At 52.2% G+C, this 15,326-nt stretch overlaps 5 protein-coding genes across 8 annotated transcripts; 3 read left to right on the top strand and 2 right to left on the bottom strand.

Moving 5' to 3' along the window:
• Positions 1–263: 263 nt before the first annotated feature.
• On the top strand, positions 264–2,994 carry Hspb6 (heat shock protein family B (small) member 6). Its single transcript, XM_052166436.1, has 3 exons — positions 264–1,046; positions 1,685–1,807; positions 1,894–2,994. Exons 1-3 carry the CDS (start codon positions 849–851, stop codon positions 2,059–2,061), a joined length of 489 nt encoding a protein of 162 aa, XP_052022396.1. The 5' UTR covers positions 264–848; the 3' UTR covers positions 2,062–2,994.
• A 39-nt stretch (positions 2,995–3,033) lies between these two features.
• Lin37 (lin-37 DREAM MuvB core complex component) lies at positions 3,034–6,965 on the bottom strand. Of its 3 annotated transcripts, none has more exons than XM_052166407.1 (9): positions 6,591–6,965; positions 5,281–5,356; positions 5,022–5,072; positions 4,658–4,687; positions 4,495–4,580; positions 4,241–4,407; positions 3,402–3,535; positions 3,241–3,314; positions 3,034–3,157 (listed from the first exon to the last, which is right to left on the bottom strand). In XM_052166407.1, exons 1-9 carry the CDS (start codon positions 6,622–6,624, stop codon positions 3,108–3,110), a joined length of 702 nt encoding a protein of 233 aa, XP_052022367.1. In that variant the 5' UTR covers positions 6,625–6,965; the 3' UTR covers positions 3,034–3,107. The 3 variants fall into 3 exon arrangements, with proteins under 3 accessions (XP_052022367.1, XP_052022358.1, XP_052022349.1); XM_052166398.1 differs by having other exon boundaries at positions 3,402–3,542; positions 5,281–5,486; positions 6,591–6,960; XM_052166389.1 differs by having other exon boundaries at positions 3,402–3,542; positions 6,591–6,960.
• Positions 6,966–9,186: 2,221 nt separating this feature from the next.
• On the bottom strand, positions 9,187–10,411 carry Psenen (presenilin enhancer, gamma-secretase subunit). The gene is made up of 4 exons (XM_052166431.1): positions 10,294–10,411; positions 10,066–10,208; positions 9,630–9,734; positions 9,187–9,441 (listed from the first exon to the last, which is right to left on the bottom strand). Exons 2-4 carry the CDS (start codon positions 10,124–10,126, stop codon positions 9,302–9,304), a joined length of 306 nt encoding a protein of 101 aa, XP_052022391.1. The 5' UTR covers positions 10,127–10,208; positions 10,294–10,411; the 3' UTR covers positions 9,187–9,301.
• Positions 10,412–10,523: 112 nt separating this feature from the next.
• On the top strand, positions 10,524–12,561 carry U2af1l4 (U2 small nuclear RNA auxiliary factor 1 like 4). 2 transcript variants are annotated; one of them, XM_052166420.1, is made up of 8 exons: positions 10,525–10,624; positions 10,756–10,843; positions 11,145–11,211; positions 11,297–11,346; positions 11,417–11,515; positions 11,674–11,807; positions 11,903–11,998; positions 12,311–12,561. In XM_052166420.1, exons 1-8 carry the CDS (start codon positions 10,581–10,583, stop codon positions 12,393–12,395), a joined length of 663 nt encoding a protein of 220 aa, XP_052022380.1. In that variant the 5' UTR covers positions 10,525–10,580; the 3' UTR covers positions 12,396–12,561. The 2 variants fall into 2 exon arrangements, with proteins under 2 accessions (XP_052022387.1, XP_052022380.1); XM_052166427.1 differs by lacking the exon at positions 11,903–11,998 and having other exon boundaries at positions 10,524–10,624.
• A 12-nt stretch (positions 12,562–12,573) lies between these two features.
• On the top strand, positions 12,574–15,119 carry Igflr1 (IGF like family receptor 1). The gene is made up of 5 exons (XM_052166377.1): positions 12,574–12,666; positions 13,335–13,552; positions 13,908–14,092; positions 14,282–14,639; positions 14,721–15,119. The coding sequence occupies exons 2-5, from the start codon at positions 13,387–13,389 to the stop codon at positions 15,044–15,046; spliced, it is 1,035 nt and encodes a 344-aa protein (XP_052022337.1). The 5' UTR covers positions 12,574–12,666; positions 13,335–13,386; the 3' UTR covers positions 15,047–15,119.
• The last annotated feature ends 207 nt before the right edge of the window (positions 15,120–15,326 follow it).

Genomic DNA, 15,326 nt, shown 5'->3' with positions numbered 1-15,326 from the left:
GGCTGAAGCTTGGAAGTGAGCTAAGAGTCCTGGCTTTTACTCAGTCCTTATTTCTAACCGCCAGGTTACCTGCAGGAGTTAAGGCCTGGCTCCAGCCTAACTACTATTGCAGGGCTAACCCGGGACGTCTGTCTTTATTTTGACTGCCATCCCGTCCTGATGGTCACCTTAACCACTTTCCGCTTGCTACTGAGCAGCTGGTCGTACTCCTTGCCAGGCCCGGGCTCCTGGCCCAGGTAGTGGGATCAAAACGAGCTATTTCGGGCCCGGCGCACAGCCCCCGGGGGCCGACCTGGAGTGTACATGCTCATGCCCCCTGGCCGCCGGGCACCTGAGGCTGAGTCAGAGGCACAGAATTAGGCCCGACCTACTGTGGGGTAGGGTCTGTTCTGTGTCCTTCTGACAGCCTGGCATGGGTGCAGCATTCTCCAGGAGTCTGTTACTAAGACTGATGCGTCATCCTCAGAGCTGCCAGCCGGGGCGGAGTTGGATTAAGAGGACTGAGAACTCTTTGGTGGACTTCTCGGGACCCAGGGTCCCAACTGCCACAGTGATTAGCCACACCTATAAGGGTCTGCCTCCTAGACTTTAGCTAGCTTCCCCTTCTAGAAATGGAAAAGGGCTTAATGACATTTCCCTGGTGTCCTTTTCCAGGCATCCAGCAGGCGTTTAATAACTGGCCAAATAATTATTGATGTTTCTAAATAAGGAATACTAATGGCTGAGTCTGGCCTCAATCCCAGTGTCCCTGCGAGGCCCGCCGCAGGGGCGGTACAGGGCACAGTATAAATGGGAGACTGCGTGCGCTTGGGCACTGCGGGGGCCCAGGGTAGCCGCGGAGCAGCAGGATGGAGATCCCTGTGCCTGTGCAGCCTTCCTGGCTGCGCCGGGCTTCAGCCCCTTTACCGGGATTTTCCCCTCTGGGACGTCTCTTTGACCAGCGTTTCGGCGAAGGGCTACTTGAGGCAGAACTGGCTTCACTGTGCCCTGCTGCGATCGCCCCCTACTATCTGCGCGCCCCCAGTGTGGCGTTACCCACAGCCCAGGTGCCAGGCCTAGGGAGAAGGCTAATTCAGCTACTAACAAGACTGGGAGGGGGGGTTCACCCTGAAGTGGAGGTGCGGGGATGTCTGTTGATTTCGAATTTAGGGGAGAATGTTGCCCCTCAAGGGTCATTGGGTGTCCCTTGAGTATAGTAACCTGAGGCCCGGTTACTGATCTTCTGAGGGGTGAGGGGAAAGGACAAGTGAGTCCTGACGGGTTGCTGCATCTCCTAGAGGGGACCTGTGATTTGATGAAGGGGGTCTTGGGCACTCTAAGACAAGGGAAAGGTACCCACCCGTAAAGGGCACAGGCGACTCCATGACCTAAGAACTCTGGAGCTGGGCAAGTGGCATCTTGGTTGCTAGCATGGTGGGGTCTCGGAAGCAGACTGTGGTGTCAAGAACATGGGCTGGGGGACGTAGGGCAGGATCCAACTTGGTCAACATGAGGTAGACCCAGTGTCTGAAGGGGAGGGAGGCCAGTTATTGTGGGTTGAAGTTCTGGTGACTGAGTAGAGGGGACGGTCTAGCCAAGTCCTCGGCAGCAGCACTGTATGTGTCACAGAGGGTGCTGGGTGCCAGGAGCCAGAAGCCAAGCCCCTACCCGACCAACATCCCACATCCATGCCCCATGTGTGCAGGTGCCCACGGACCCTGGACATTTTTCCGTGCTGCTGGATGTGAAGCACTTCTCGCCAGAGGAAATCTCCGTCAAGGTGGTTGGCGACCACGTGGAGGTCCATGCTCGGCATGAGGAGCGCCCGGTAGGTCTGCATGCCAGAGTGGGCAGCAGGGATAAAAGCAGGAGGGCAAGATTCCCACGCCCATCTCTCCCCCCACCTGCCCCCAGGACGAACATGGATTCATTGCTCGAGAGTTCCACCGCCGATACCGCCTGCCTCCCGGCGTGGACCCTGCTGCAGTGACCTCGGCACTGTCTCCTGAGGGTGTCCTGTCCATCCAGGCCTCACCAGCGCCAGCCCAGGGCCAACTTCCGTCACCACCTGCTGCCAAGTAGGGGGTCCCAGCACTACAGGACCGAACCTGGGAAGCCTCCTTAGGCTCTCTTTTAAAAGCCGACCTGACTCCACTGCCCAGCCAGACGTCCCAATCGCTGTCAAGACCGCTTTTCCCAACCACATGGAGATGTCCTCCCGAGACCTTTCCACCAAACCCTACCTGAAACTTAGTAACCTAGACACCCCCCCAAGCCCTCTCCCTCAGTAACTTAGACACCCTCCCTAAGCCCTCTCCCTCAGTAACCTAGACACCCCCCCAAGCCCTCTCCCTCAATAACCTAAGCCCTCTCCCTCAATAACTTAGACACCCTCCCTAAGCCCTCTCCCTCAGTAACTTAGACACCCCCCTAAGCCCTCTCCCTCAGTATCCTAGACACCCCCCCAAGCCCTCTCCCTCAGTAACCTAGACAACCCCAAGCCCTCTCCCTCACCTTCTATCACCACTCAGGCCTCCTATCGCACTTGTACCACGGTGACTCCAGAGTACAGTGTAGTCACCTAATTCTCCACAGTGACCCAGCCTACATGGGCTTTCCACATCAGAGCATCCCAACCTGGTCCACCAACTCTAGCTCCTGTTCCTGTGACCTAATGCTCCTCTGTCCCAGCCCACTTTCTCACTTAAAACTCCAGGCACCTAAATTCTTGAATACTATTCTGACCTCCGATTTTGGGGACACCTATTCCCGACTAACCAGGAACCCCAAACCCAAACTGTATGGATACTTCAACTTCTCCAGATGTGCTGTGCTAGGCCAATGAACAAGAACCCTCGAGTTCCTCTGTCCTGGCTCCCCATCTGTAGCTAGATGTCTCAGGGAGCCTCCTTCACATCTGCCGTCCTCTAAGGCCACACCTGCACTGCAACATCTCCCATCTCCCCAGGCCTTCCTACCATCAATCCCCAATAAATGCACTTGAGATTTGTCAACTGCCTTATGTCTGGGCCAGGAAAGGTGGGCTGGCCAGTGTGGGTTGGGGACAGGTTTATTGGGGTGGGGTTACTGGGAAGGTCACTGCCGATCATACATCTCCCGTAGGATCTTCATACTTTCTGAGTAGCGAAGCTGGTTCCGATGAGAGGCCTCCTTCCACCTAGGGAGGCAGAGGGAGGACTTAGCGACTGACTGCTGCAGAGGACGCTGGGACAAGAAGCCAGTGAGGCAGGGCACACTCACCTCTGGCGGATGCGTTTCCAGCGTTGCATGTTGCGATAGATAAGTGTGGAAGGAGATGGCTCGGGCTCAGAAGGCTGCATGGACAGAGAGGCCCAGTTTGGTGACCATGCCCTAGCCCTCCCAACATGCCCCGAAGCTCTAGGCCAGCCTTGGATACCTACTTCTTCATCGGGGGTGCCCTGGGTCTCAGGCTGGAGTGGGGATGGAATTCGGGATCTACAGGCATCTCCAAGTGGTCCAGGGGCTGTGGGTGGAGGCAGCTTGTACACATCACGATTTTTGCTGTTGATGACCTCTGAACCCTGGGGAGACAAAGCCCCATATGAGGCCCAGGAGTCAGAGCAGAGGGTTGAAAGCACGTGTTGTCCCGCCTCCTTTTCCAGGGAGACGGACATGAGGGGTCTACCTAGAAACCTGTCCTCGGAGACATCACAGTAGGGGGACAGCAAGAGGAGAGTCTTCCTGTTCTAGGGACTGTGCCTTCTTGTCAGCCCGAGAACCCTTGTCTACCCTTGCCAAGCCCAGGGAATTCCATCTATAATCAGCCCAGGGGCAGGAGGCGGTCAAGATGTCTTCTCTAAGGAATCTGTCCAGGGGGTGTCATGTCTACTCTTATCTTGAGAATCCCAATAGTCAAAGTGTCATATATCTGTCCCAGGGATGCATGTCTACCCTTTCCGGCCAGTTGACTTCCAAAGCCCTATTACCCTCCACCCAGCCCAGAAGTCTGCCTTTGCTCACCAAGGCCCCATCTGGCAGCCACCTCTGTGTGCACTTAAGATTCATTTGGCCCTTTATTTTTTAGAACCCTTGTTCCCTAGGAAGCCATATCTATCCAGTCTAGGAACCTCTGTCCATAATCCTCACCTAAGAGCAGAGTTATTTGTCCTGATTCTCTCTTCACTGAGGGGGCCCAGAGATTATGCCTATCTAGCACTAATTGGGGAGTTGTTGACTTGTCCACCCACTGCTCAGTCTGGCCTCCTGACACTCATCCCACCTCTCCGTCCTCAGGCAGAGGGGGCAGTGGTGAGCCGGGCGAGCGCTCGCACTCTCGCACTGTGGGGCTGTTGCGCATCCAGGCGCGGCAGATGGGGTACAACGGTGTGTTCTCACTGAACTGAGCCAGGTCCACACTCCGGTCAAACAGCTTGATCACATACGTATCTAGGGCGGTAAGGTGGCGATATATGAGTAGTACCCTTGTGTAGTCCCTAGCTCCACACCCTCCCTCTCGGTGCCCTGCCTACTCACTGGATCTCTGAGGACCCCCCTCGGCAATCCCATCGTCCATCTCCCTTCTCTTCTTCCTCCGCTGGTGGGGGAAGCGGGCAGATGGCCTGTGTGGTTAAGGTGAGGGTCAGCCCGGAGCTGAGAACTGGGAACCATTTAGTGGGCTGGGTCCCAGCCACCTTACCTTTTGCCAGTCGCAGCGATGGAACAATCCCTGCAGGGAAAGACATGGTGTCAGCAGGCTGAGCCTTTAATAAACATCTGGTCAATGCTACCCTCCAAGGCGGAAGTGACATAGTTCAGTAATAGGGCATTTGCCTAGCATGAGCAAAAGTCCTGGGGTTCTATCGCTAGCACTAAAAACAAATGAAAATGGACATCCTAGGGATTACTGGTATTCCTTGAACCTTGTATCCCACAATACCTCCCCAAGGTGTTAGCCACTTATACAATAGGTATCTTTGTCTATGTAAGATGGTTAGGACGTAGCAGAGGGGAAAGCTACCTAACCCAAACTCTCAGGTCTAAATCTCATCAAAATTCCTTACTTGTTGTGCGTATCCAAGGGGGTTTTCCCAGCTTCTTCATCCAGGCGTTCCCTGGGAGCAAAAAAGGCACTGTTGGCTGAGGGTACCAAGGGCCCAGGGTGTGGTGAGATTAGTCTTCCCATGAAGCATTCTATGGACTACTTTTCTCCCTAAGGCAGCCTCCAGCCTCCCGTCCAGATCCCCCCCCAACCCCCAACCATCAGAGTCAGTCCAAACAGCTCCCACCCTTGTGGTTGCCCAGGCTGGAGCAGATCCCAACCTGTCCATGTGACTCTTCTCCAGAAGACACTGAAGAACAGCGTCCAACTGATTCCGGGCTTTGGCCATCTCCATCTCTGAGGGCAGAAGGTAGGAGTCAGCTGTGTGTGCGCCTCCCACATGCGCTGTGGGAGGCGATCGATCCTACGTCCTGTCTGGTCCAGATCCTTGCAAAGCAGCTTTAGTACCGCTCAGTGGAGAGACCAACTAAAGACAGAACCAGGACGACAGAGCCTTCTTAGGCAGGGGCCAAGAGAGCTGCTACCACTGCTCCTCTTCCCACACAGCCTCAAGAATCTAAGATCTGGACACCTTCCACAGACAGCCCTTAGGGCATTTGCACTGAGGTCTCCTTCCTGACTCTCAACACGAGGAGAAGTGACTCGCCAGTCCACAGGCTCCTGGACCCACCATGGGTACTCTTTTCCTGCCCCAGTCTCAGCTCACTTGGCTTGACTGGAATCTGTCAATATATTCCCCTCCACACCCTGCCTTTCCCTCCCATCCAGCGCCTAGCCTCAGCCACCTTTTCTGATCTACCCCCTTCTATAAGGCAGCCAACAAAACCTTCCTAAGAGGAAACCAAGCCCAGCTGGGCATAATGGCATATGTCTGCTATCCCAGCGCTCTGGAGGCTCAGGGAGGAAGAGCGATCGTTCAAGGTCAGCTAAAGTAATGAAAGATCCTCTCTCAAACAATAAGCAAAACAAAGAAAAATATGAAAACAGACAATGTGGCTTTGATCCTCTCCAGCACAGAACCCTCGAGGATTCTACAATCCTGACCCCAGAAAACAGGGTCTGTACTCAGTCTGGTGTTTCCAAGGCCACCCTTGTCCTACCTGCATAGTTGTAGTGAGGCTCCCTCCACTTTGGGGTACACCTTTACCAACTCACTCCTTCTTCAAAAACCTCCCTAGACTCTACCCATTCCCTCAAAGGAAACGTCGAAAGTCCCTTCCTGAACCCCACAGACCTGTCCTCCTCCCCTCCCACTTCTCGGCCTCCCTTTCCTCACTGCTCCGGCCGCCCTATCTTCTCTGCCGCCCGCTTTGTTCCTACAATTGCCACCCCTCCCACCTTGTACATCCATCACCCTAGGGTAATTGGAATGCAACGATTATTGAGGACTGATTCCCTGTACTTTAGGGACATGCTGACTCATGCCCACTGTCAGAAAAGGGGAAACTGAGGTAGAAAAAGAAAAGGACCCTTTTGAGAGGGTCCTGTCACATGGGCTGCAGAGATGTCGCATACGCCTCTGGTTCATGATTAACCTATCTCTCGGGTGTCCTGGATCCCCAGTCCTCACCTGATTTCTCCACTTTCACCTTTACCGGGAACATGATTTGGATCCAGGTCTAATGCGCTGGATCAGAAAAACTTGGAGGAGGCGTGGTTCAAAAGCTAGGCGGAAGGCGGGCAGGAAAAGGTCAAAGGTAAGTCTGGGTACCACTGGTCCTCAGGCCTGAGCACTGTCCAGCCGCGCCTGCCTTGGCCGCCACTTCCCGTCTTCCCCTTCTGTAGGCGGGCCCCTTTGGCAACTGCTTTTTCCCACTGGTTGATGAAAACGTCAATTTCATTTGCTGGTCAATTGACAGCCTGTACTATTGGCTCCCAGCCTTAAGTTCCACCTTCCCGAGGCCCTGTATCCGGAAACAAACCAACGACAAGGCCAGGCACCTGGGGGCGGAGGTGGGGGCTGTGATTCAAACTTCCTCAAGACGGAGGTAATGCGCCTGCGCTGCGCAGGGCACTATGGGAAACAATAGAGTCAGACACACCAAGGATTCTCGGGATTTGTAGTGTTATATTTTAGTATTACCAATAAATCTATTTACAGCTTTTAAGTAACTATCATAGTCACTGACATCCCTCATAGGAAGACCAAACTGGAAGCTGACTGGCTCCTTTCTTACAGAGAGATGTCTTTCTGAGCAAAATCTCATTCATTTAAATATTAAAATATTTAATATTAAATATTAAATATTAAAAGTGCTGGGTACTCATCCAGATAGTGAGGACACTGTAACGAGCAAAACAGGCAAAAATCCTTGCTGATATGTCACATCGTGTAGAGCATAGAAGACAGTCAATGAACAAGCCAAAAATTCTAAGTGAAATGTAACAGGAACACAAAAATATGCAAAAATACTCATAGGGAACATCAAGGTAAGGACTGAGACTTTTAAAAAAAATATTTATTTATTTATTTAATTTATTTATTATATATCAGTACACTGTAGCTGTCTTCAGACACTCCAGAAGAGGGAGTCAGGTATCATTACAGATAGTTGTGAGCCACCATGTGGTTGCTGGGATTTGAACTCAGGACCTTTGAAAGAACTGTCAGTGCTCTTAACCATTGAGTCATCTCTCCAGCCCAGACTGAGACTTTATCATTATTTATTGCCTCACTCTAGTTCAGTCTAGCCTGAAATTCATTATATATGTGACCCAAGCTGTCTCTGAACTCCCAGAAGATCTCCTGCCTCAGCCCCCCAAGTGTGTGATTAATACCAATACCACAACTTGCTGGGTGTATGCTTTTTTTTTTTTTTAACTTACTTGGGGAGGGGGTCACACCTGTAGAGGTCAGAGGACCACTTACAGGATTTGAGGATCAAATGCAGGTCAGGATTGGCAGCAAGTGTCCCTACCACTGAGTTATCTCACCAGACTCTCTGCTGAAATTATAGAGACAGGGTATTACTACAAACCCCTGCTGGTCTGGAATTCACAGAAATCCACCATGCTTGTGTTTTTCAAGTGCTGTGGTTACAGACACAAGCCACCACAATCATGACATTCTGAATACTATCGAGATGCCAGAGAGATGTCTCACCCACTTGTGAAGCTCAGTGGTTAAGGGTCTCACATGGTGACTGACAACCATGTGTGACTGCAGTTCCAGGGGATGATGTCCTCTTCTGGTTTCCATGGACACCATGTAAAAGTATACATACACATGCACACACTCCCGAGTGCACGTACATGTACATACACACACACATACACATACCTAAATCAAAACTCAAAAACAGGAAAGTCAAGGAGGCTTTCCTAGGGAAGCTCCTGGATATTTCTCTTGTTGAAGATACCTCCTTTAGAGAGAGAAATGTCTTGGCTCAAGTGAATTCTTCCTTGGCAGAGAATACTAAGGCTTAGAACAAGAAAGTGATAATCTTGCTTGGTTTGTCATGCTAGGAATCAAACCTAGCATCCTTCTCATGTTAACAAAGTATACTGCCAGTAAACTACAGCCCCAGTTAAGAAAGTTGTATTTTGGACTGGTGAGATGGTTCAGCAGTTAAGAGTACCAACTGCTCTTCTGGAGGTCCTGAGTTCAAATCCCAGCAAAGACATGGTGGCTCACAACCATCCGAAAAGAGAACTGTCACCCTCCTCTGGTGTGTCTGAAGACAGCTACAGTGTACTTACATGTAATAAATAAATAAATCTTTAAAAAAAAAAAAAAAGGTTGTATTTTAGCCGGGCGGTGGTGGCGCATGCCTTTAAGCCCAGCACTCTGGGAGGCAGAGGCAGGTGGATTTCTGAGTTCAAGGACAGTCTGGTCTACAGAGTGAGTTCCAGGACGGCCAGGGCTGTACAGAGAAACCCTGTCTTGGGAAAAAAAAATTAGAAAGTTGTATTTTTAAATTCACAAGTACCAGTACAGGATAGCAGCCCTTCACAGTGGGAGAGCATCATTTCTTTCTCCTTCACCCATAGGACGGTTCCAAAGCAGTAAAGTTCTTATTTCAGAAGGGTATGAACAGTAGTTGATGAAATAAAAATTCATACAACGCATGAAAGCACAGTCTAACATGTAACACATTCAGTAAATGCTTGTGAGTGTCAGCAGTCATTTTATGCTTCTGCCCCCGAAAGATCCCAAGAACTCAATATTTAACGTTAGGGTCCTTTATTGGGGCAGATGGGGAATGGGAAACAGATGTCTTCAGGGTCTGAGGGAAAGCTTAGAGCAGAGAAGCCCATCCTGGGAGAAAGCTTATCAAGCTGTCAGGGAGTGCCCAGGGGAATGGTGAAGGAGAGGTAGTCCCCAAGAGCCCCCCAGCGGGGCCGGTAGATCTGGAAGATGGTGACCCAGGTGCTGAGAACAATCACCCAGAAGAGGAAACCCACAGCTGAGCGCCAAACATCTACAATGAAGAACAAGGGTGGGAGAGTTGGCCTCCAGCTACTCTGGGGGCGGCTGGACTCCCTCAGGTCGGCCCTTTCATCCCTGACACAGATCTAGAGTTCTGGAGCCTCCACCATCTCTTCTTCCAACCACCCGCTGCCCCCCCCATTCCCCTCCCCCCCTTTTGGCGGGTGCCCTAGAACTCACAGCCTTTGATTTGGCTCTGCTCTGTGTAGGCTGGGGCGAGGAACGCCTCTCTGAAGAACCAGAAAATGTTGACCAACCAAAGAAATGGCAGGAACGCAAATCCACCTAGGAAAAAGCCCACATTTACTCAAACGACAATAAGGATCTCTCCTAACCTTCATCTTAGAAGGCCCTTTGGAAGGTCCTCTCCCATGTTCAACTGGAGATCCCCGCTGTTAGGGCTGTGGGGTTCTGGCCCCCATCTACGAACTGTCTCCTCCCAGGCGCTCATTCTTTCTTCCCTGTTCACGGGGACTCAGACTGAGACCTCAGCTTCCTCCTTCCTGAAGCCTCCCTTCTCCCGGGCTAGAGTCGGCCCACGAATCCAGGCTCTTGACTTGGGCGCTCTAGTCCGCTCGCCTCTATAACCCCCGAAAACTTAGGGGACCGGCCTTACCAAGATAGTACTTCCGGCACAGGTTCAACTTCTCCTCATTGGACACCCGCTCCAAGTTCATAGTTGCGCTAGAGCCTGACGGTCCTAAGGGTCCGCAGAGCAAGACCCAAATGACAGGAGCAAGATCACGAACAACCACGCCCCTATTACGACAAATTAGAGGAGCGTTGGCTGCTTTTGAGACAAAGAAGTTCCTTATCTAGCTAGGACATACCAGACGACTCTCACCTCACCAGTGGGGTTTCTCTCTTTTGCCTGGGATTCCTTTCCGGGGGACGCGGCAGGTTTCTGTGGAGTTGTCTTTTTTTTTTTTTCCCTTGCCCAGCTCCCCCGCCCCCCCCCCCCGCCCCGCTACGTTGTACGCATGCGCTGCCAGAAAAACACGCGCTTGACGGAGGCCAACTGGCTTCTAACACGCGTGCGCAGTCGCGCCACAGGCAGTGACTACATTTCCCAACGCCCCTCAGCAACGGAAGTGACGCAAGGAGCAGGCGCATTGGAGTGTTCGGGTAAAAATGGCTGAATATTTAGCTTCGATATTCGGGACTGAGAAGGACAAGTGAGAATGGTTAAGGGAGTGGCCTCTCAGGGAGCCGGGCACTTGGGTCCCTACGGGCTGGACGGACAGTGTTCGTGGGATGCCCGACCTTCTCGGCCCTCGGTTTACCTCTGTCTTTGCACTTCTTCCAGGGTTAACTGCTCTTTTTACTTTAAGATTGGGGCCTGCCGGCACGGGGACCGGTGCTCCCGACTTCACAACAAACCGACTTTCAGCCAGGTGAGACCTAAATTCACGCCTCCCCGCGCTTCATCTGCTGTCCATCATCTCGGGGTCCCGCCTCTTCCGGATTTCTAAAGCCAATCCTACCCCTCTTTGCTTTCTGACCTGGCCCTCTGGGTAGACCCTTCTTCCCAGGGACTGAACCCCGCCTCCCATCAACACCGACCACGCCCCTTGGCCGTCGAGGTAGTTTTGGGGGTCTCTGACTCCACTGGCTCACATCTCTCTTCCCAGCTTCATACTCACCCTGCATGCAGCCCTGCTTTCTGAGCTCAGGTCTCTTTTAAATTTTGTTCAGACTATAGTCCTGCTCAACTTGTACCGGAATCCACAGAACACAGCCCAAACTGCAGATGGATCACACTGTGAGTAAGAAACTAGATAGTTCAGGGACTGGGCAGACAGCCCCAGCAGTTTACGCCCTCATTTCACCCTCTGTCCCTCCACCAGGTCACGTGAGCGATGTGGAAGTGCAAGAACACTATGATAACTTCTTTGAGGTGAGGGTTGCCAGGGTAACTGGGTTTCCTGTGTGCCAGACCTTAGCTGAGCGTTTCCCATCTTCTGCAGGAGGTATTCACAGAACTGCAGGAGAAGTATGGAGAGATTGAAGAGATGAATGTGTGTGACAACCTCGGGGACCACCTCGTGGGCAATGTCTATGTTAAGGTGCCTGTTGCCCCTGCCCAGAAGTGGAAACATTTCAGTGCCTATGGCCACCACTGAAACCTCACAACCTGAGGACTATTATGAGTCCAGCCTCAGAGCTGACTAATACCCTGAAAATCTAGAATTCCACAGCCCATGGTCACCCACTCTCCCCTCAGTTCCGGCGGGAGGAGGATGCAGAGCGGGCTGTGGTGGAACTCAATAACCGCTGGTTCAACGGGCAGGCTGTGCATGCTGAGCTGTCTCCTGTCACTGACTTCCGAGAGTCATGCTGCCGGCAGTATGAGATGGGGTAAGGTAGTATAAAAGAAGACTTGGCATCACAGTCCCAGATGCTTGAGTGTTTGGTAGGGAGTTTTCAGTGATGGTGGCCTCCTCTGTCTTCAGGGAATGTACCCGAGGTGGCTTCTGCAACTTCATGCACCTACGACCCATATCCCGGAACTTGCGCCGGCAGCTCTATGGGCGAGGACCCAGGCATAGGTACCTCAGACCTAGGGTGCCATGTTTTCCTGTACCATAAGATGAACTTGATGCTAACTTGTGGGCCTACCATCCCAAGGCTCTTGGGCTCTAAATAGAGTTTTGAGCCTTGCCTGGGGAGAAGTACCTTAGTCCCAGTGCCCCAAACAGTGTGACCCCCATACCCACCACCAGCTTGGGTACCTATGCCTGAATACCAGTCTTAAAATAACATTAACAGCCATTCTATCTCTAAGAGACAGACCTGGAAAAATCGTGACCACTCTTAACTATTCCTACTCATCTCTGTCCACTCCTCTTCCCAATTCCTAGGTCACCTCCAAGGTCCCATACAGGTCATCGTCCCCGAGAAAGGAACCGACGTCGTTCCCCAGACCACCGGCATGGTCGCTTCTGAGACTGGTACCCTTGCTCTTCAACCAAGGGCATAGATATTCCTGTCCAGTGTCCTTTCTCAAAGTGCCCTTCACTTTCCAGTCCTGTCATCCCGAAGCTTCAGAGCTTCATAATATAATGTGTGCGACACAGGAACCTCCTCCAATAAAGCTTAAGAAGTTTGTCAACCAGGGTCTGTGGTTTCCTTTCACTCCCACACCTAAGAGAAGGTGTGTGCCAACCACAGTCTCAGCAGAGGAGCTCGGAACCAGCTTGGGGTGTGGGCTGCACTGGTGAGTCGGGGCTGCTTTTATACCCGTAAGCTCAGATGGTCCTTTCTAGGTGCCTTGTAGGGAGAGGTGTCGGTTTGTGGCAGGCCGGAGGATTCCTAACAGAGCTGGGGATTAGAAAAGGAAAGCAAGAGGGGTGGTTAGGTACTGGGGAGAGTTTATACAGTAGGTTAGGCCTGGAAATTGAAGCCCACCATACCACCCTGAAATGAAGGCACTAATATTACCTAACACTTAACAAAATTTTGACTTACTCAGTACTATGGTGTTTGGCTTGCTTTGTTTTTGAAGAAGGGTTTCACTAGCTCTGGATGGCCTGGAACTTGCTATGTAGACGATGCTGGCCTCAGATTCACGAGAGATCCTCCTGTCTTTACTTCAAGTGCTGATATTAAAAGTGTATACACTACAACTGACTATTGTGATCTTTGAAGTAGATGTATTATCTTCACCCAGTGAGACAAGTTCTGTTACTCCATCTTAGAGATGGAAATGAGAAGGCACACATGTCTGTAAGGTCACAAATGACCTGGCGATCCACAGCAGGTTCTATATACCTGTGGGCTTGGAGTTGGGCAGGAGGTGTGCCAGCTCTCAGAGAGATTCTGTTAGTCAGTGCCCCCACACCCGCCACTTTGTTCTGCCTTGGTCTTCCTGGAATGTGCTAACAGAAACAGTGTGGGTGGAAGTGGCCACAGTCCTCAAGCTGCAGACTCTGCTGAGATGGGGCCCAGCTGGCTTCTCTGGACAGCGGCGGTCGCAGTGCTGCTTCTGACTCAGGAGGCTTCACTGGAAGCCTCTCGGTTCTGTGGCCGCCTTGAGTACTGGAACTCTGACAAAAGGTGCTGCAGCCGATGCCTGCAACGCTTTGGGCCTCCTGCGTGTCCTGGTGAGCAGTGACTGGGTGTGCACTAGATGGTGTGGAGAGCAGGGGTGCTAAGAAGTGTGGCTGGCCTTGCAGTGGGCTTCTTTGGGGGAGTGGGTTTGCTAGGTCTTAGGTGAGACTGTGGGGGTGGGCACAGGCAAGTTTGTGCAGAAAAGGTCAGTTACAATGGGGACACCAAAAGTAAACTTTACCTCTGAGCGGAGGGTGTGGGGAGAATGGATTTAGGTAGTTTTTATTTATAGTGTGGGCAGGGCTTGGTAGAGTGATATGGGAAAAGAGTAGGGTCTCATGAGGATTTGAAGAGAAATGGTCTTGTGGGATTAGAGGGGAAAGCCTGTGCTCCATTGTCTCCCACTAGATTATGAGTTTACGGAAAACTGCGGGCTCAATGACTTTGGCGATACTGTAGCACATCCTTTCAAAAAGTGTTCACCTGGGTACTGCAACCCCAATGGCACAGAGCTGTGTAGCCAGTGTAACAGTGGAGCTGCAGCCCCCACTCACATGGAGAGCCCTGGTAGAACCCACAAGCAGTGTACAAAGGTGCTAGACTCCTGGGGTATGGGTAAAGCTTGGGTCGGGAGTGGCAGGCACAGCGGGGTCCTGAGTGGAGTGCCTAAGGGGGTGGATGAAGCAAGACAGGAGAGGGAGGGAGCTCCATTTAGGAACCTAAGGGATGGGAGCCTGGGGCTGGCAGGCCTGCTTGTCTCACTCACAAACCTCTGTTTCCAGAAGCCCATCCCACCCAAGGAGGTCTGTCCTCTTAAACCTGAAGAAGCAGGCGTCTCTAACTCATCTGGGAGGTGGAGCCTGGGGCAGACAACCAGGAATGAGGTCTCCAGCAGACCAGGTTTTGTCCTACCCTCAGTGCTGCCCCTGGCAGTGTTGCCACTGTTCCTGGTGCTGCTTCTGATACTGGCAGTGGTCTTGCTCTCTTTATTCAAGAGAAAAGTCCATTCCCATCCTTGTTCCAGCTTGGCTTCTGAAGACCCCAGCACCTCTGTACATTACTGGCCCTGCCCAGATACCCTGGAAGTATTGGGAAGTAGAAACAGAGGGAAGACATCTCTGCTGCAGCTCTCAAGCTGGGGTTAGTATGAGACAGCCCTGCCCAGGAGGGAGGGTGGCCTCCAAGCTTGTCCTTCCTTCTCACTCCTCCCTGGCCTTCCAGAGCTTCAGGGTCTGGCCTCGCAGCCCCTCTCTCTCCTGCTCGATGAGCTGGAAGTTCTGGAGGAGCTCATTATGCTACTGGACCCTGAGCCTGGACCTAGCGGGAGCATGGCTTATGGTACCACCCGACACCTGGCTGCAAAATACGGGCTGCCCGCCGCCTGGTCTACCTTTGCCTATTCACTGCGGCCCAATCGCTCACCCCTGAGGGCCCTGATTGAGATGGTGGTGGCAAGGGAGCCATCTGCTACTCTGGGCCAACTTGGCATATACCTGGCCCAGCTAGGCCGCACAGATGCACTGCAGGTGTTGTCCAAACTTGGCTGAGTCAGGGTTTGCTGGGGCTTACTACTCCATCAATAAAGTTTCCCTTGAAGCCAGTATCTGTTTGCCCTCATTAAATGGGTCTTCTTGATGTACAATCTTGATTGGGCCCCAAATCAACAGACACCTTTTCCTATAAAGGGCCCGTTCCGGTATAAACAGGGCCATGTTACCTGGCCACTCCTAGAATCACTCACCTGTCTGCACTCAGCTGTGCAAGAAGGGAGCAACTAGCAGCCTTGCTCTGATGCCTTCACAGACCCTGACTTTTGAGGCTGGATCT

This window comes from Apodemus sylvaticus, chromosome 1 (genome assembly GCF_947179515.1).
Source record: "Apodemus sylvaticus chromosome 1, mApoSyl1.1, whole genome shotgun sequence".
NCBI lineage: Eukaryota > Metazoa > Chordata > Mammalia > Rodentia > Muridae > Apodemus > Apodemus sylvaticus.
The sequence above is the reverse complement of the archived record's forward strand: the minus strand, read 5'-3'. Positions and strand labels throughout refer to the sequence as shown.

Coding starts and splice junctions, on each gene's coding strand:
- Lin37 (XM_052166389.1), bottom strand. CDS start 6,624: ATGTTCCCGGTAAAGGTGAAAGTGGAGAAATCAG. Junction 5,073..5,280: donor GAGAAGAGTCACATGGACAG/GTTGGGATCTGC, acceptor TTTTGCTCCCAG/GGAACGCCTGGATGAAGAAG. Junction 4,581..4,657: donor ATCGCTGCGACTGGCAAAAG/GTAAGGTGGCTG, acceptor TTAACCACACAG/GCCATCTGCCCGCTTCCCCC.
- Igflr1 (XM_052166377.1), top strand. CDS start 13,387: ATGGGGCCCAGCTGGCTTCTCTGGACAGCGGCGGTCGCAGTGCTGCTT. Junction 13,553..13,907: donor TGGGCCTCCTGCGTGTCCTG/GTGAGCAGTGAC, acceptor GTCTCCCACTAG/ATTATGAGTTTACGGAAAAC. Junction 14,093..14,281: donor CCCACAAGCAGTGTACAAAG/GTGCTAGACTCC, acceptor CTCTGTTTCCAG/AAGCCCATCCCACCCAAGGA.
- Psenen (XM_052166431.1), bottom strand. CDS start 10,126: ATGAACTTGGAGCGGGTGTCCAATGAGGAGAAGTTGAACCTGTGCCGG. Junction 9,735..10,065: donor GTGCCGGAAGTACTATCTTG/GTAAGGCCGGTC, acceptor GCTTTTTCCTAG/GTGGATTTGCGTTCCTGCCA. Junction 9,442..9,629: donor GCAGAGCCAAATCAAAGGCT/GTGAGTTCTAGG, acceptor TCTTCATTGTAG/ATGTTTGGCGCTCAGCTGTG.
- Hspb6 (XM_052166436.1), top strand. CDS start 849: ATGGAGATCCCTGTGCCTGTGCAGCCTTCCTGGCTGCGCCGGGCTTCA. Junction 1,047..1,684: donor TGGCGTTACCCACAGCCCAG/GTGCCAGGCCTA, acceptor CCATGTGTGCAG/GTGCCCACGGACCCTGGACA. Junction 1,808..1,893: donor CTCGGCATGAGGAGCGCCCG/GTAGGTCTGCAT, acceptor ACCTGCCCCCAG/GACGAACATGGATTCATTGC.
- U2af1l4 (XM_052166420.1), top strand. CDS start 10,581: ATGGCTGAATATTTAGCTTCGATATTCGGGACTGAGAAGGACAA. Junction 11,347..11,416: donor ACTATGATAACTTCTTTGAG/GTGAGGGTTGCC, acceptor CATCTTCTGCAG/GAGGTATTCACAGAACTGCA. Junction 11,516..11,673: donor TGGGCAATGTCTATGTTAAG/GTGCCTGTTGCC, acceptor CTCTCCCCTCAG/TTCCGGCGGGAGGAGGATGC.